Source organism: Syngnathus floridae, chromosome 9 (assembly GCF_059516105.1).
Source record: "Syngnathus floridae isolate MCC-2025c chromosome 9, RoL_Sflo_1.0, whole genome shotgun sequence".
Taxonomy (NCBI): Eukaryota; Metazoa; Chordata; class Actinopteri; order Syngnathiformes; family Syngnathidae; genus Syngnathus; species Syngnathus floridae.
In genome coordinates, this window is record NC_142421.1 from 2,250,552 (window position 1) to 2,268,988 (window position 18,437).

An 18,437-nucleotide genomic window follows, 5' to 3' on the forward strand; every position below is an offset into this window, starting at 1 on the left:
TGGCTTCGGAAATATGCTGGACAGGAAGCACAACAACGGTGTTATTAATAACGCAAGTGTCTGAAGATGTTCACACATTTGGCTCGAGTTGTTCTAGCCACTGTCTGGTGTTATAGTTTATACAATTATGTCCATTTAGAGATTGGTATGTTGTTAGGTTGTGTGAAAAAAAACTGTATGTTCGCTTTTCAACATTTAAATTAGCCTCACTGTTACATGAGAAAAAAATCACAAATCCAATTGCAGTATTTCAAATGAGATTTATATATAAATGACAAATAATACATGTGTGGCGTACATACACTTCTCGAACAAAGTTAGAAATATTGAGCTACTTCTATGCCTTGTGTTTTAAAGGCTCCAACATAACGACGACGTGTGGAAAAGTCTCTCCGTATCTGAAGCATTAAGATACCCAGTTCCTGGAAATGTCGAGGTGAGCGAGGTGATCGGTGACGGTCTTGTGCTTGGGGAAATTATTGAACCGGCTCTCCTTGATATTCTGCCACTTAAGAGCCCGTCGCTCTGCGGAGTGTCCAAACTCCTGCTCCGCCGTCATGTAGGGTCGACTGAGCCAATACTCGTTTTCGGCCTCGCGCTCCAGGTGCTTCAGCATGTTGCGCTTCATCTGCCACGTGACGAGCCGTGGACGCCGGTATTTGCCGATCCACTGCTTGCCTGGGATGCCCTTACGTAGCAAAGCCAGAGTGAGGAACATGGTGCACGCTTGCTTCTCTGTTGGCACATAGAAAGTAGAAATGTGATTTTAAGTTCAATGAACAGATCAGGCACTATATTTTATAGCCACATCTACTCAAGGTCACAGATATACTGTTAACGCGGGGATGACGACCTCTAATCAATACTCATAATCATAACAAACTGAAAGTGAACAACTATTTACAAAAGCTGCTGCAAAGCATGCTGGGGAAGAGCGTGCACAAAATGTGGCTGGCCCTTCTACATTATTCGTCCTTCATGCGTGACATTGAGTTCTTTACACTCTTTGTTCTCTTAGCTAAATATCTATGCATTTATTACACTAATGTACTCTACGTAAGGAACCAAAGTGCAATGAAAACAAAACAAAAATAAGTGATGAATGGAGTTGAGTGACAAAATAAGGCTGTTGCTACCATGAAATGCTAACGTGCTAACTGACTTGCGATTTTAGCTGTAGATTTGATGACAAGATTAGTTTTTATAACAACAAGCAATGTGTTCACCTTACCCTCGCTTTTTAGTAAACTAGATGAGATCAGCAGGATAAATTAAAAACCCGATCTTGGGACGGTGAGCGTGAAAGTGTTGCATATGAGCGCTTACTTCCGGGTTGCCTTACGGCGTGTGAGAATGCTCAAACTTCAGCGTGTGAGCGTTTTTTTAAATTTTATTTTTTATTTTCTTGCCACCCAACCGTGAAAAATAATTGAGGGACATATAACAAAATGTATTTGTCCTCATGATTTTCTGTTCAGTGTTTTATGGACTGAAATTTCAGATAAGTCCTTAGTTGAACTTGAACCCTCTTATCGAGTTCACAAGTGTGCGTTCGATTGTTGCGTCTTTCCTTATTTGTGACATTCCAGTTTGGATTTAAAGGTCCGATTTGGCGATGAAGCGTATATCTCTGAGCAAAATATTAAAAATGGAAACCAAATCAATTAAATTGCAAGAAAAGGCGGAGTTAAGACAGTTGACCGTCCCCTAAACGCAGGAAATTGAGTGCCCGGCGTTTCTACTCGTTGCCTGCCCGTCCGGTGAAAGTGTCCTGGTACTTCCTTGTTTATGCATTCGGGCTTGGATTTCACAACAGGCACAATGTTCCCTTTTGAGTTGTTTTCGGCCACAACTTGGACTTTAATTGCTCTATTTTTTGCATTGCTTCTACTGTGAGTATGCTACTATTTATATCTACACAAAATGTACATGGACCTAAAAATATTTTAAGAATGTTCTTTTTTTTACATCGATATTACGTAATACTTTTTGTGCGTAGGTATGGTGTGTGGCCGTATGGACACTTCAAAAAATTAGGAATACCAGGACCAAGGCCACTTCCCTATGTAGGCACAATGTTGGTTTTGAGAAAGGTGGGTAAAATGATCCACTTTACTGCTTTTCATCCATGCAATCTGATGACATCATTTCTGGCGGAATTCCAAGTAGGGCTTTCTGGTTGCTGATCAGGAGTGTCACACCAAATACGGAGATGTATGGGGGTAAGCGATGTTACATAACTGAAGCAGCACATTCAAATGACCACATGATGCAAGTGTAACCCTGAGTTGGCTATCTTTCTGTTCAGGATGTTTGAAGGCCGAACTCCAGTGATGATGGTGACGGATCCCGAGATCATCAAGGCGGTGATGGTGAAGGATTGCTACACTACCTTCACCAATCGCAGGGTAAGCCACGCACAGATGAAAAGCAGGCCCAAGCGTACGACAACAAATCACCTGCTGAAGGTCCCCTAAGAGCAACTACAATCAAGTTGTTTGTTTATTTTAAATTATTATTTTTGGTAGCCGGACATACACAACCCGAGTGAACCTTGAACCTCGCATGCCGATCACTTTCTGAGCCCTACCTACGTCCACTCCCCACCCGAAATTTGTTTTAGTCCAAAACTTGTTAAATTTGAACTCAATATGTATGTATTTTTTTTTTCTTATATTTAATCACTGTTAACGTTCAATCTGTGCACATGCATAATTTGGACACAGGACACTCTTGTGTTTGGCGCGTTTGCTGATTCCATCACAGCCGTTAAAGATGAAAGATGGAAAAGGATCCGCAGCTCTGTGTCACCATGCTTCACAAGCGGAAGACTGAAGCAGGTATGCATTCTTCCAAATTTGACTATTCAATTTATGCGACTTTACTACTTTTTTTTTGAAGGTGCTCCCGCTGGTTACTCGTTCCACGGAGCGACTGGTGGAGAATCTGTCCAAACAGGACTTGAGTGAGCCCGTCGACATCAAACAGTGTGTAGCAATGACATTTCCACACCTTTACATCATTGTCTTGCAAAATCACGACTGTGTTGGCAGATTCTTTTTGGAGTAGGGAGGACTTGGTGGTCAGCAGCCACATTTATCTTTTCTTTTTTTTTTTATCCTCCTCAGAATGTTGTCTTCTGTGTTGTAGATTATTCGGGCCATATAGTTTGGACGTGGTGACCAGCGCCTCTTTTAGCGTGGACACCGACTCCATCAACCGGCCGAACGACCCCCTCGTCATTCACCTCAAGAAAATTCTCAACTTTACTTTTTGGCCCATCATGTTTCTGCGTACGTAGAGCACGGAATGCCAGTGATCAACTTTCCAGTGTGTAAATGTCAAATATTCATCATGCTATCCTCTTGCAGTGGTTTTCCCCGCTTTAGGAAAGCTGTTCAATTTGCTAAACTACGACATTATGCCCAAAGCCAGCACCGATTTTTTCTTTAACATCATTAAGAAGATTAAAGACCAACATCGTGCTGAAGAGTCGGTAAATGTTTCACGTAATCTTGCAACTTTTTTTTCCCCATGAGGAAAACTTCAAATATATGAAAGTATTTTGTAGGTCAGAAATAATTATTATGAATTCATTCACGCAGAGTCACGCGGACTTTCTGCAAGTGATGATCCAGCACGAAATACAAGACTCGGAAATAACCAGCGAACATGAACAGCCGAGTAAAGGTACCAGTCATCAAAAAAAAAATCTTCTCAAGTTGACATTTTAGGTTTGAATGTACAGCCGAGCAGGACTTTTGTTTCCTCTTGTGATCGTTGTAGGTTTGACGGAAAAGGAGATCCTGTCGCAAGCTTTCACTTTCATCTTTGGAGGCTTTGAGACCACCGCCACCACTCTCTCCTACATCCTGTACAACATCGTCACCCACCCGGAAGCCATGAGGATCCTGCAACAGGAGATTGACGACAACGTTCCCAAAGATGTAGACAAACTAAAAAAATGTTAAGGCTACCACAATCTTTTGTTAACAATAATTTCCATGTGTCCACTTTAAAGGGTTCCATTTCATATGAGACACTTCAGGGTATGGAATACCTGGACAACGTGATTAACGAATCATTACGCATCATCCCGCCGGCGCCTCGGCTCGAACGGACGTGCAAAAAGACCGTCGAACTCGGCGGGCTCACCATCTGCGAGGGGACCCTGGTCACCGTTCCCGTGTCGCTGGTCCACAAGGACCCCCGCTATTGGAAGGACCCCAATAGCTTCCGACCAGAGCGGTAACCTCACGCTTATTTTTACAGTATTGCCTCACATAATGACATCATCTTGAATGTTTATCGCCCAACCCTTGACACGTGTCAGGTTCAGCAAAGATAGCGGTGAGGAAATTCACCCCTACGCCTACATGCCCTTTGGCCTGGGCCCTCGCAACTGCGTTGGAATGCGCTACGCTCTCCTCACCGTGAAAATGGTCCTGGTCCGCCTGCTGCTGAGCTACAACGTGGAGACGTGCAAGGACACCATGGTAAGTTCACGTTCAATCACGTTGCCTTTCCTGCCTCTGACGTCCATATCGTCGTCCTTTTTAGATTCCTCTGGACTTTAACTGGAAGTTCCAACCCGTCAAGCCAATAAAATTAAAGTTTGTGCCCAGAGAGTAGGAGGCCAGAATAGGGAGGGGGTGCAGTATGTAAGAGCACACTATTAAATTGAGTAATATATTGCTCTTTATAACATGATAATCAATCATTAGATCTGGTTAATAATTAAGGAGACATGACTATACAAGCTGCAGTTAGATACCAGCCAACAGAGGGCGCTTATAGCGACATGAATGTATTTTTGGATTTTGCTTGTTTTTTTTACTTGATTTATCTAACTAATGTACCCCGATTTGAGATAGATGATAAATCATCTCACTGTAAATGTTTTTGTATGTTCTTCACAGTAAGCAAAAATATTTTCAATTTGGAACAGCTCATGGCAATGGCAGAAAAAAAGCATTTGCATCTTAGTCATGTTTTTACATTACTAGTGCCATTTGGCCTACTACTAAGATTTTAGGATTATAATATAGATATGGCTTTCCATATGTAACAATGTTCAGGTGCAAGAAAATAGAACTCACTGTCAGCAAAAGCTATACATTTTTTAATTTTCATAAAAAAACTGCCACCGTGTGGGAATAGTGACAACTGCACTAAAAAGCAACAAACCGGATTTCTTGGTGTTTGTTGGAAAATAATGACCAAAACCTTTTCGAGGTCCTGAGCTTATATTGAAAAAGAGGAAAAGGTAGAAAACTCCAATAAAAGAAAAAGCTGTGCGGTCCCATCCATTTAAAGTCTGACAACTAAAATCAGATGTTATTAAAACCTCAGGAGGTGTCGCTGTGCTCAGTGTTTGAAGAAAAAGAAGATCAAATAAGAAGTTGGGTTGCTCTTCCTGGCGAGCCAGCTCGAAGGCACCACGGCAGGTTGTTGCTACTATAAAACAAGTCATTCTCCTTCGGTCTTGAAATGATGACAAAAAGGATCAGTCCTTTAAGAAAAAAAAGGAAAAAGAAAATCGACAAAGTCCACATGGGGACGTTTGGCTCGGATTACCTGAAACAGGCAGAAGCACCTTTCAACCTAGATGGTCGAGTCCTTATGTGGCTGGTGAGGATTAAAACGAGAAAGAGACCGTTTGATGTTTGTAAACAACAGGAGCCCAGATACTTCCAGTTGGCAGAAAATTGATTACCTAGCCCTGACCTGAACTGAAATCATGACAGGCCATCAAGTAAACAATACTAGCCGTGCTTTCAGAGTTTCTGCCACCCAGAAGTAAAGATGACGTCATTGTGAAATGTCTTATGGTCAGGCCGGGTTTTCTACCGCCGCGGCTGGTGGCGGGTGGTCGACGAGGACGGCGCCACGGCCGCCAACGAGGCGGAGGCGGCGGCGTCCTCGGCCTCCTCCGGCTCGCTGTTGGCGTGCAGCTCCTGGCTGACGCTGGACTGCAGGGCGGCCGGCGTCAGCCACTCTTTGGGCAGGCAGCTCTGTAGAAAGGGCACGCAAGAGCTGAAGTAGGCCAGACGGTTCACCCAGCGCGGGATCTCGCGGCCGCACAGGATCTGAACAAGAAGGAGGACGAAGACGAGATGGTGAGTGGGACAGCAACAGTATGTTATAATGAAAACAATTCCATGTGAATGTTCTTGCACATCATAATTCAATCTTCTATCTCTGATGCGTGCAACATGGCCACCAGGGGGCAGAAAAACAAAAATACTACACATTTCTGATGACAACACACAAAAACAACCAATATCCAACAATTTAGTTCTTTTTTTGCAGAGGATAAAGAATACATTGTTATATAATCTGTTTGTTTGTATGTTTCCAACAAAAAATTAACAAGAAAAGGCAAAAAACTATTTTAAAAAACAAGGACATTCACATCAACTTACATCACGGTGCTTTCAAAGAATATTGGAAAAAAAGGCCAAGGCTTGCCTCACTTCTCCATTGCCACAACTGAAGCGTCCAAGCGTGTACGTACGTGTGTATTTCTGTGTGTGTGTGCCAGCTGGCTGTGCATGCCTAGGCTTGTATCGTTCCATTTTAATCCCCATCTCAGCGTCGGGACTAACTGTAAGACTCCCTGCTCATTAGTCAGAGCAGGATAAGCCGATTTCGACCTCACACGCGCGCACACACACAGTGGACACTTAAGTTGCTGCATTGGAGAAGTGCGGCAATCATTTGCTATCCCCCCCCCATATAAAGCATCACAATGATTTCCTATGGGAACATTGGACTTAAATCGAAAATGGATTCTATTCAACCTCACGACATTAAGCAAACAAGTGGCGCTTTCAGGTCTTTGTTTTCCTTTACTGTACTAATTACGTGGAGTGCAAAGACAGCCACCCACCCGAGCATGTGTGTGTTGTGTGTAGATGCCGTACCTCTGACAAGGCCGAGGAGAAGTGGTTACAGTTCTTGTGCATGAGGTGGTAAGCGTTGCCTTTGTACTCTTTGCCCATTTCCTCCATGATGCGCTCCACGTCGTCCTCGGTGAAGTCAGTGGTGCCCAGGACGATGGCTTGTCTGCACACATGTCGTCATTATACGTGCTGTCATGACTCAAAGGTGAGTCGAAAACATGGATGATCCTTTTCTTCTACACACATTTTTTTTTTTTTACAAATTATTAACAACTGTCTTCGCGTCAATCCCACTCTATTTATTTGATTATTGTGGATCAGTAGGCAGCAAAGATCTCTGTCAAACACCTCAGGGAACATCAATTAGAGCAGAAGAAATGGGACACGCACGCACAATGCGGGCTAAATGCGAGACTAGGAAGAGTTTGAAACGACTTACTTGAATTTAAAAGTGTCGCCCAGCTCGGTGGCTTCACCTGGTGTGATTTCAAAGATCCCTGAGAAGGGGTACGGGTGGCCCCCGTAGGCAAACTCTACAACAACAACACACACATGTTTTGAAAAGCTTTCAGTGGCGAGACACGACGTCAAGAGATGAGCTCACCTCGGCCGTAGATCTCGATCCCTGAGTGGAAGACGCCGATGCCGAGCGTGCTGGTAAATTCGTTGATCCAATACTTAAGAAACACACAAAAAAATTGGGGTAAAATTCATTTGTTATGTTGCGGGTTATTAAATTACATTTTTTGAACTCAATACAAACAAGTGATTTTGTGAGCACCGAAATTCGTTTTTCCATACCGCTTGAAAATATTCACATGAAATCAAATGCGGTCATGTGAAAACGCTTAGAACAAAAATTATGACAGAAAAAAAAAACGTGACATTTTGTGTATGCGGTGAATTAGAAAAACCTCATGGGAAAATTACTTCCATGTCTAAGTGTATCACAGCTTCTTTAATTGCTAAGAATGTTAATATGAGACTGTCCGTCGGTCTGACGTGCATTTGTAGCACAGGCGACGCAACGAGCCGACAAAAGAAATGCTGCTTTGTATCCTCCTCGCACTTGTAGTGACATAAGACTCTTATCTCAGAGCTTGTTAAAACCTGCTGCCTGCTTGCTACAATGCAAGGGTGCGTTGACACACACACACAAACTCCTAAATCAAGCTACCGCCTACCTTACTTTTCGTGAGATTTTAATTTGCTGTGCTGAGAGATGTTGTAATCTAAAATATGTTCCTTGGTTCCTCAGTAACGGATGGCAGACGCTGCACTAAAGCACTCACGGGGCCAAAACAGGAAATGCACTTAGCCGACCGAGGCTGGCGGCGGCGACGGGGGACGGATGAGCTTTAAGGTGGACTTCTCTCTTGGTGTGATGATACGAAAAGTCATGTGACACTATTGATCTTCAAATGGAAAAATGAATGAGGCGTTTTGACGGGATGTTTCCTTTGGAAGAACTGACTCAGCCAAAGTGCCTTCCAGTCATGAAATCGTGTCAAATATACATATCGTGTCATTAAATGGTAATCAGTAGCAAGTAAAATAAATACAAAGCACGCTTGATAGTCCACTCAAAATTCTCTTCTAATAAAAGCCGAGACAGATGCAAAAGCTGAGAGGAAGTGAAAAGAAGCGCGAGGGGCGGAAGAATGACAAAACAGAAGGGAAGGAAGGAACACGAGGGGCCTCCGCACGGTCTTGACAAATCCAAATATGAATCGAGATGCGACTGGGTAATGTTGACAACCGCCAACCTTGTTAGCAGATGAAACACAAGGCCAGCGTGACCATTCTGAAGCCTTGCAACACAAAGACCCTGCCCCCATCCCCACGCCTGCTGCAGAAGAGTCCACCAGTATGTCAATCAATGATTCATCAATACTCGAGTGCCCGACTCCCCCCGCCCCTTTGCATGATGACCACGCGGTGACTCTGCCAGCATCACCCGGTTGCAAAAAATGCTTCTATGAGGAAACATTTATGGTTCACTAACGCTGTAGTTTGAAGTCCCTGTGTGTCGAAAACACCAGTCACAATTGAATGCGTTTTGCTAACCCGTTTCAAATTCAATTACTCTAGTCATTAAATTAGGCTTTGTACTCTCACTAAGAGACTTGAGCAAAACATCTATTCTAATTGATGTTAGCTTGTCTATTTGTTTGTAGAATATATGTTAGCATTGAGCGAGTGACAAATGGAATTAAATGGTTTGGTGTTTGAAAATACAGTGTTTGACACTCCTGTTTTATGTTTCAGTTCTATAGTTGGGAGTGACCGCTTGAAGCAAGCACACTTGGGCTTTTCTTTGGAGAACTGTGCAAGCCAGAGTGAGAAAAGACACCAAAATATATTTTGAAAAGGCTTTTGGTAAGTTTAAGTGTGTTTTACCTCTTTTAATTAAGTAAAAAGCACGTGGGATAGGTCAAGCTTTATATGGTTTTCAAATTGAAGAAGGATATTTGGTGTGATCCCAAATACACAAAATAAATTATTAGAAAATGGCATTGTTGTGTAGAGGTGGTACAAAGTTTAAGTACACTAAGGCGAGGTTACAGTTGATTTGGCTGTGCTTTAATTGATTTTAGATTATGAGTCTAGTCGCACACGAGTGCGTGAAAAATACACTTTCTCAGAGTGTAACACATTAAGAGGATTGATCCATTTTGAAAGCAGCTCATGAAGCCAAATAGGTTTTCTCACCATATCGTAGACATTTAGGATGATCGGCTCGTTTGCCATCACACTCTACTGTAGTGTTGTCCTCCTCCAGGCAACCCGTGATGGTGCTTCTCCAGCGGGGGTCCTCGTCCACCTCCTCCGTTTGCCCCCGACTCCTTCCTCCCAGCTCGAAAGGCTCCAAAAATAACCGTTAACCCTCCCCCGTCAAACTTGACCACTTTCACCACAAACGGTCGGTCGGAGGGGGGAAACGCTTCATCGGCTCCGTGGCGTCCAACATCTGACAGCCCAGGCTTTTGTCAGCCACCGATCTCGTCAAAACCTAAAAGAAAGCAAGCATCTCAGATGACGTAAAGTCGGTGAGGGAAAAAAAAGGTTGACTTGAAACGGGATAAGGAGTTTTTATGTGGCTAAAAAAAAACGACATATAAATCAAACGATTCGTTAAATGACGTAATGTTGTCGCACCGAAGCGAAAGCTCCTCGAGCTAGCTGATGGGGGACGGAGAACGAAACAGGAAGGAAGGAGTCCGTGGGAAGGGAAAAAAATTGGACCGGGAGTGATAGTGGGCGAGAAGGCGAGCACACGATCGAGCGATTAGCGTTGCGCTCGATTAATCGTCCTTGGAATGTCGTGGGGGATTCTGGGTAACGTAGTCGTTTAGCCAAAGAAGCTACAAGGCAGCTAAAACATTGAAGAACGCTGTTTTACTTGTCATTTAAGACTTTTTTCTGCATTTACATATATTTCGTGTAATGAAACACAAGGGCGTGTTATTTTTGTTTTCAGCACAAAATAATAATCATTTGGAGCTGGAGATACAGAATATGCTTTTATTGCATTGTAATATGAATGCTTGGACTATTAACATGATTCAACTTCCATATTTATTCATTCTTCCTTATGGCCGTTTTGCTCCAGAAGTTCCATGAGCTCTTCCTGGTTGGAGAATTCCTGGAGGGAGGAGTTCATCTCATCCAGCAGATCCTCTCCCAGCAGGAACGTCTCGACGTTGTGCAGCGTCATACCGATCCGGTGATCCGTGATGCGATCCTGGGCAAAATTGTACGTACGTATTTTCTCAGATCTTCCTTTGGTGCCAATCTGTGGAGAAAGTGCAGGGATGAAACATAGCCCATTTACAAACCGAGAGACAAACATACTTGAAGCAGTGTGTACCTGCACTTTGCGCTGATTATAGCGCTTGCTGGTCTCCTCCTCCAGCTTCATGCCGTAGAGTTTTGCCCGCAAAGCTTTCATAGCCTTCTCCTTGTTTTTTATCTGAGAGCGCTCCTGCTGGCACTCTGCCACAACACCTTGGACAGCAAAGAAGGGAAGGTCATATCTTGTCAAGGGGCCAAGCTCCAGAGTGTGTTTGTACCAGTGGGCAGGTGCACAATTCTGACAGCGCTGTCTGTGGTGTTGACATGTTGACCCCCCGCGCCGCTTGCCCGCTTTGTTTCGATCTTCAGGTCCTTTGGGTTTATTGTGAAGGAGATCTGAAGAGGAACACAACAAAAGAAGCAGGTGGGTGACATACAATGCATCTGACACAAGAATTCTATTTTGGAAATACTATTATTATATTTTTTAAAATAATTTTCTTCCAATGTTTCTACCTCAGTGGGTTGAGGCAGCACAACCACAGTCATAGTACTGGTGTGCATGCGGCCCTGTTTTTCCGTCTTGGGGACCCGCTGGACACGGTGAACGCCGCCTTCGAACTTCATCCTCCTGTAGCTCTGACGGCCACTGATGCTCGCCGAGGCGTGGCGCAGTCCGCCTAGGCACAAGTGAGGAACAATATTCAAGCATTTTGTAAGATTTCTTTCATTCATTCATATGTCCACCGACTGACCTATGTCACTGTTCATGTGCTCCAGGACGTCAAAGGACCAGCCGTTGTACCGAGCGAAGCCTTCATACATGTCAAACAGCTTGACACGGGGGGAAAAAAAAATCTAATTACCTCAATGATGTCAGCATTTTCCTGTAAGTTATGTTCCTTGTATTGAAGGCCCTGATGCCAAATGCACATCATGCCACACTACACATGTATAATTTTTTTAAATGAAGGCCAACCTCAGCGGTGAACAGCATGGCTTCCTGTCCGCCAACTCCTGCTGTCACTTCCAACACAAGGTCGCTCATATCATCTTCCTCCTCTTTGATCAGAAGATGTAATATCTGAAACGGTGGGGCAGAGTGAATTAAAATGCAGCACTCGGAAAGCTTAAGTGTTCCCTCACATTCTAGAACCCCCTGGAATAGAAATGAAGGGGCCAGAACTAAACTATACTTGACTTCTGATTTAAATGTAATGGTTATGTTAGGATGCGTCAACATTCTGTGTGGCTCACAAAGTTGCAAATAAAATCCTAAATTCCAGGAAAAACATGTTTATTTTTAATTATAGAAGAAAACAGTTCATTAACTACCGTCTGCCTAAGGTCACGGATGTTTTGCAAACAAGCTTCCCTCTCCTGCTCAGCCAGTTCTCGTAGATCTTCGTCTGTGGGAACACCCATCATCATACAATGGCTTTCTCACTTCCCGAGAAGACGGTCTCACCATTGAGAAGCTCCTCCGTCTCGCTCATCTCCTTCTGCTTGATATCCAACTCCCTGATGGTCTGAATGAGGGGAGCCAGGAGGGCCACTTTGGTCCTCTTGGCTCTCAACTCCTCCGCACTGCTCTGCTCCTGCTCATCACTGTTGACCACTCTCAAGCAGTCACTATACTCCGAGTCTATCTTTTTCAGGTAGTCCAGCAGTGACGTCCTGGAGAATAGTTCATCGAGGGATAATAACTTGGCTACCTTCAGCCGGCTGGTAGTGTGAAAAGTTCTTGCGGTTCTGATGCAATGATTATGAAACTTAGCATATTTAATTACACTTGAATGATTTCTAAACGCACACGTGAGCAAGTTAAAGGCAGACTTCTTTTGTTTAGGTAGAAGGTGAATAGCTATTCTGAAAAACATGACTGAATGATTGGTGTCTCTACTCCATATCAGAAACAGTCCCTTCAATCAAGATTCAGTGCATTCTTTGCAGGAAGTAGAATAGCGGCAGAACATTCAATAAATAAAGTTGCACATTAAGAGAACAAAATACAGAATGGCGTGCTGGCATTGTCAAAGAGAACGTGCTACAAACTGCAGATAAACGAGCAATTTAGAAAAAAAAGGAACGTTTAAATTTCGATATAGGTCACCGGAGATTGAGATAGTTAATGACGATGATGCAAATTTCTTTCGTACAGTTCCAGACTGACAAGCTTCGTTCAAAAATTCAAAACACCACTTTGCAGAAGGGCGCAGCCATATTGAAAACTAGGCGCATGCGCGGTAGTAACATTCTCTTTGATCGAGAAAAATATACTATATATCCAATTTTGTTCTAAAAAAAATTGCATCGCCGAGAACAATTTCCACAATTGTTTTATTTTTTAATTTCTTGTTTTTTGTCGCTCGCATTGCTGCCCTCTGCTGCCAACTCAGAGTAAGGTAATGTTTAAATCAACTAAATACAAGTTCTATAGATTCTTACCAAATTGTACCTACAGACGATAATGCAACACACTATAATTATTAAGATTTTTTAAATGTTTTGTAACTGAGATTCACCCTCTATAAAGAAGTAACATTTCTTATTTTCATTCCATATGATTTTCTTTCAATTTCCTCCTTTGCCCCCTTTTCATTGCACTCTTTGTTCTGAACGAATGGTTTCTTATATTGATTGTTATATGATATTTATATTTGTTAAATGTTTCATCTTAACAGAAACGGTAACGTGCAGAGTAACTGCCCACTGCGCATGCTCCGTAAAATTTCGCCGTCCTTCGTAAGCCCGCTTTCACGCGTCGCTCTCTATTGGTCGTTGTTTTAAAAGGCGAAGCAACCGCGCTTCGCCGCGCATGCGCGGGTTACCATCCTTCTCCTATATCCGCCCCCGCGCACTTCCGCCGCCGTTGATTGGCCGTCGATTTAAATGGTGAACCGCCCGCTCCTCTTTGAATGTTTTTGCGCCTTCTCGCAGCAGACTTCGAAACGGAAAGGCGATGAGAAGACGACTTTTATGAGCACTGAACCTCTTCTAATTATTATCATTATTTTAATACACTAAAACGCAGCTGACCAACTAACTGAACAGCAACGAAGACAAGCTGTGCGGAGACTGGAAGAAAACTTTCAGGTGAGTCACTTTACTTCTCATTTACTATAACGTGTGCGTCAAGTAATGCAAGGAAAACTATGTTGGAGTAAATTCTTCTGATCATAAAGCCAATAATGTGATTTTATTGTAGTTTCTGCCCCTCAAGGATGTATTTAATAAGACTGTACGTTATTTTTAATCTCTTCATGTGTGCCTATTGAATGAGTCAGTTTAGCTCCGAAATGGCTGGGACCCGCCAAATCTCTGTGGCGTCGAAATGGTTTCGGTCCAAATCGGAACAAAAGAATGGATGACCACTTTCAATACCGGGTGTGGCAACAACTTGGTATCAATATATTGTTAGTTGCCAATTTATACATGTTTGAGGTAGCTCAGTTAGCTTGCCTACAACCTATTTTGGAGGTTAACCTCATGCTTGGTCTGCGTACAGATAAATCAACTTTAGCTTAGCTTAGAAAGAGTCTATCCGTCTTGCAATTACATACTACTTTCATAACTTGTAGTTATAATCGTTGATAGTTTTGGGGTGGTCCTGTTTCCTCATGCACTGAGTTGCAGGACATTCAGAACTAGAACAAAAGTTTCATTGCTTTTATGAAATGTGATCTGTTAGCAAATCATACCCAAAGAAAAAAAATGATTAAATTCCTTTTGCCTCTGAAACTGAATAATCTTTTAGCATTTTAAGTGACATTTTGAAATGATAAATTCTGAGTTTCAACCCTCGCTTTTGTGTCTACAGTTTGTGCGCTCAACCGTGCGGAAGCCAACATGAAGTGCCCACGTTACGACATGGCTAAGGCCAAACCCAAGCCCAACGTTGAGATGGGTTCTCCAGAGAAGCCCTTAGGCCTCCATGGAAAAGATTCACCTATCAAGGATCCCCTCCCCCTCAAGCCCCTTGTTGAAAAGGTGTCCAAAGTGTTGTTCCCGCATAACGACTCTCTCGGCGTGGCCCAAGATAAAGAGAACCAGACCGCCAAAGATCACGAGAATACCTTTGACGAGTCGCTAGAGGACAGCGGCTACTTGTCCCTGTACAACAGCCATTTTGAGGAAGGTGTAACTCGCAGTCAGGAAAAAAAATCTACATTCTTAATGCCCCTCCCACCTCCAACTGTGACACCAAAACAGTCCCCCCGATGTGAAGAGAACATGGTTTCTGGTTACCCCGCGTTCTTGGGGACTGCTTCCACACCTGTGGACTCCTACAGGCGGAAACCAGTCACGTACTCCTTGTCTTCCACCCCCTTGGACCACTACGACAGCACCAACCTGCCCATCGTCAAGTTTCAGCAGGCAGCGTGTCAAGAGCTCGCCAAGAGTTACAGCAAGAATAAGAGGTACTGAATTGGGAGCTAATTGCACAAGTACTTGATGCCCCAGTGTATTAAATGGGTCCCTATTATCAATAGATGCTGTAAGATGGCAGCAAATCACTAATTTTACATAAGACAGGGCAAGGAACGGTCTTTAATAAAGCTCATTCCTTGGTAGCAAGAGCCATCAGATGGTGATTGGTGCATTACTTCTATGGGGGTTAGAGTTTGACCTGAGTGCAAAAAAATGGAGATTTGCTTCTAAAAAATGGTGGAAGTTTGCAATCTTTAATGATTTAATTGCTGTTGTTTGTCATCTCAGGTACGACTGGAGCGTCATCTCCAAGGTGGCCGAGGATCACCTGCTGCACCAGGTGATCGGCGGCCACATGGGCCTCGAGTTCGTGGATGTGTTCTCGTCCCTTCTGTCCAAGAATATGAGAATCATCCTGGCCAACATTCTGGCCTTGCTGGGAGACATGGACCTCATCAGGTACGTTAGAAGCACAAAGGAGTTGTTTTCTGGCGGGCATCAGGTTTCTGAGACCGTAAGATATCAACAGTTTGTTTGCCCGCCTGCAGTTGCAAGAAGGTGAGCAGAACGTGGCGGAAGATCATACGAGAAGATAGCGCTGCTCTCCAGAGGTGCCGGCAAGCCGAAAAGGTTCTTCAGGTGAGTGCGTGCACATACAAGCACTGTTAAAAATCAAAAATCATATTCCTTCCATTCATGGCTACTAAAAAGCTTCCATAATGGGTCATTAAATACACAAAAGTAATTTAAAAAATGCCCATTTTTCTTTTGTCATTTTAGGAGTCGTTAAGCTCTGTGACGCGGAAGAGTTCCGGTCTTACGAGGGATGCGGTCGTATCCCGGATGGTTCTGTCCTGCGTGCAAAAAGTGGCCTCTCCAAACACGCCATCATCAGCAACAGCATCCTCTGTCAGCAGGCGGAGCACCACTGTACAGAAAAACAACCAACCAAATTCCCAGTGTTCTCGCTTCAACGAGTACCTTCAGGTCAGTTCCCTACTATGGATTAGAAAGCAGACAAAATTATTGGGGCAAAGAGACCTCGTAGTAAACAAAATGGAATATCAAAAATGATTGTAAGTCCAAAATTGATTTTTGGGGGGTTAACATATTGAATTGAATCTTAAACTCTGTTTTTAAAAATTGTATTGCACAATAAATAGTGATTCCAGAACTGCAAGTAATTACGCGTGTATGCCACTAGAGGGCGGTAAAACTATTTATTTTCTGTATGACTAAGCTCCCTGAGTAAACGCTCCTTCCCTCATTAAAACCAAAGTCATATTTTGGTTCAAATATTCTTTAGCTCATAAGGCCTATTGAATTAAAGCCTAGTCCACATTTTAATGACAATGATTTCTTTTCTCAAGTAGTGCATAGTTTTAACTGGCATACTTTCCCATCTCTTCCCTCAGGCTGCCAGCACCTTGAAGCAGCACCAGTCTCTGCGGCCGTGCAAGCAGTGCGGCTCGCCCGCCACACACTCACCCGACGCCCAGCGAGCCACGTGCATGCGGCCCTCCTGCCAATTTGACTTTTGCACCCGCTGCCAAGAAGCCTTCCACGGCTCCGCCCCTTGTCGTGTGGTGCAGTGCCGCTCTCGCTTTTCACCTTCCGGCAGCTCCCAGTCCCTCCTTCCTGGCAGCGCACAGAGCAAGAGGAACATCAGGAGGTTGTGATGAGGTTAGAGGTGATTTTTCTTTTGTCTCCTCTTGCCAAAGTAGAGGGATTTCCAAAAAGTTGTTGCTGAATGAGTTGGTGGTTAAAAACAATGCATTCTGAGCACACCATCTTGACCAAAAAAAGATGACTGAAGAAAATTGTGACACTTTAAAGTTAGACATTTTAATAATGTTTTATATTGATTGTAAATATTTAGAGTTTTTTTCTATATATATATATATATAAATGGAGCAAGTTTGTTTTAAATAAATGTTCACTTGAAAAATTGTAAATATTTATATACTGTTTGTATTGCCGTTTCCTCATAAAAGTTTTACAGAACTTCTTGTTTTCCTGTCTTTCATGATGTTAAAAACATTCCTTAACCTTTCTGGTGATCCGGTCAACCAATTGGCTATGATAGAACTAATCTCATTTGGGCTCAAACTTATACAGTCAAAACTTTGCTCTTATTATGTTTATAAAAGTAACAAGCAAGTTGGGATGACTTCAAGTGTAAAATTAAATCCTTTATTTTAAGACTGGAGAGAAAATCTTCACCTCCATTTGGCCTGAGTCATTCATTCAAATGGAAGTGAGGTGGTAACAGGTTTCCTATCTCGGACAGTTTTAGAATTCAATAGAAATAGTTTACATTTGCTTGTTTTGGGGCTACAGAACCAGCTGTCACAAAATATGTTGATTTATATACCATTGTGGACACACCCTATATTGTGCCCATTTCTGGACTGGAAGGGTTTTCCATGTACTATTTCCCCGAAAGTTACTTTTTTTTCAAGTTTAAAAAAACGTCAGTGTTGTTGATGTCAGAGTGGAGGCTGCTGATGAATTGCCACTGTGGCCTTTTAGTCCCTCTGCAACTGGGTATCATTTATCTGCCCGTGTTATTGATCTCCTGCTGCACTGACTCACACAAAGTGCCCCGTGTGTGTGCTAATAAATAGGCTCGTCCTCAAATTTCCTACAATCACAATTTTTAAGAGACACTAAATAATTCTTTAAAAAAAATGTGCTTTCAACCTTATTCTCATTCATACTTGAAGTTTACACATAGAAATTATTCAACTGCCATATGCTCCATTTATCATAATGCAAAATGCCATGAATGAGTTTATGAAATTAGCATAAACAGCTAGTTGCACTTCTTATAAGTCTTTAAACTGACGGTATATGTGATCACAAATAATAGCAACACATTCAGACAGAGCTCAGCATACAATATTGGAAGGCACACATCAGATGAGCAGCACAATGATGCAGTTTGTGCATCATGAGTATTCATGATGCACAAACTGTTTAAAACTTTACATTCTATTTAATTGTGTGATTATTTTTTTAATGTGTAATACTGTAGAAAGCCATTTAGAAAATGCTGTAGTATTTTTTTATTTTTTTTGGGGGGGGGGGGGGTTGTTGGCAAAACTGACTCACGTGGTTTTGAACAGCCCGAGCCCTCTCTCTGTTGTCTATTTTTACCCTGTTTGGTCCATTAAGATCATCAGTGATGAGTTCATGAGTAGAGCCACTCCACATAACAGACAGTAATTACATATGTACTGAAAAGCGGACACACGTATGCACACACACGCGTGCACACAACATATGGATCAATAATGACAGACA

General features: G+C 42.8%; 5 protein-coding genes across 5 annotated transcripts; 2 read left to right on the plus strand and 3 right to left on the minus strand.

Moving 5' to 3' along the window:
• Nucleotides 1-240: 240 nt before the first annotated feature.
• On the minus strand, nucleotides 241-1,391 carry mrpl57 (mitochondrial ribosomal protein L57). Its single transcript, XM_088385978.1, has 2 exons — nucleotides 1,232-1,391; nucleotides 241-735 (listed from the first exon to the last, which is right to left on the minus strand). The coding sequence occupies exon 2, from the start codon at nucleotides 716-718 to the stop codon at nucleotides 407-409; it is 312 nt and encodes a 103-aa protein (XP_088242104.1). The 5' UTR covers nucleotides 719-735; nucleotides 1,232-1,391; the 3' UTR covers nucleotides 241-406.
• Nucleotides 1,392-1,706: 315 nt separating this feature from the next.
• LOC148392851 (cytochrome P450 3A30-like) lies at nucleotides 1,707-4,897 on the plus strand. Its single transcript, XM_088385954.1, has 13 exons — nucleotides 1,707-1,892; nucleotides 2,000-2,093; nucleotides 2,170-2,222; nucleotides 2,309-2,408; nucleotides 2,727-2,840; nucleotides 2,902-2,987; nucleotides 3,151-3,293; nucleotides 3,372-3,496; nucleotides 3,606-3,690; nucleotides 3,787-3,947; nucleotides 4,022-4,248; nucleotides 4,334-4,496; nucleotides 4,561-4,897. Exons 1-13 carry the CDS (start codon nucleotides 1,789-1,791, stop codon nucleotides 4,630-4,632), a joined length of 1,527 nt encoding a protein of 508 aa, XP_088242080.1. The 5' UTR covers nucleotides 1,707-1,788; the 3' UTR covers nucleotides 4,633-4,897.
• Nucleotides 4,898-5,099: 202 nt separating this feature from the next.
• desi2 (desumoylating isopeptidase 2) lies at nucleotides 5,100-10,196 on the minus strand. The gene is made up of 6 exons (XM_088385974.1): nucleotides 10,065-10,196; nucleotides 9,618-9,918; nucleotides 7,510-7,582; nucleotides 7,345-7,438; nucleotides 6,927-7,068; nucleotides 5,100-6,089 (listed from the first exon to the last, which is right to left on the minus strand). The coding sequence occupies exons 2-6, from the start codon at nucleotides 9,654-9,656 to the stop codon at nucleotides 5,847-5,849; spliced, it is 591 nt and encodes a 196-aa protein (XP_088242100.1). The 5' UTR covers nucleotides 9,657-9,918; nucleotides 10,065-10,196; the 3' UTR covers nucleotides 5,100-5,846.
• A 220-nt stretch (nucleotides 10,197-10,416) lies between these two features.
• On the minus strand, nucleotides 10,417-12,941 carry mtrf1l (mitochondrial translational release factor 1-like). The gene is made up of 8 exons (XM_088385962.1): nucleotides 12,169-12,941; nucleotides 12,036-12,109; nucleotides 11,680-11,784; nucleotides 11,456-11,534; nucleotides 11,217-11,380; nucleotides 10,979-11,096; nucleotides 10,777-10,913; nucleotides 10,417-10,701 (listed from the first exon to the last, which is right to left on the minus strand). The coding sequence occupies exons 1-8, from the start codon at nucleotides 12,578-12,580 to the stop codon at nucleotides 10,489-10,491; spliced, it is 1,302 nt and encodes a 433-aa protein (XP_088242088.1). The 5' UTR covers nucleotides 12,581-12,941; the 3' UTR covers nucleotides 10,417-10,488.
• Nucleotides 12,942-13,557: 616 nt separating this feature from the next.
• Nucleotides 13,558-17,135, plus strand: fbxo5 (F-box protein 5). Its single transcript, XM_088385960.1, has 6 exons — nucleotides 13,558-13,796; nucleotides 14,521-15,121; nucleotides 15,420-15,590; nucleotides 15,680-15,770; nucleotides 15,912-16,118; nucleotides 16,547-17,135. Exons 2-6 carry the CDS (start codon nucleotides 14,550-14,552, stop codon nucleotides 16,808-16,810), a joined length of 1,305 nt encoding a protein of 434 aa, XP_088242086.1. The 5' UTR covers nucleotides 13,558-13,796; nucleotides 14,521-14,549; the 3' UTR covers nucleotides 16,811-17,135.
• The last annotated feature ends 1,302 nt before the right edge of the window (nucleotides 17,136-18,437 follow it).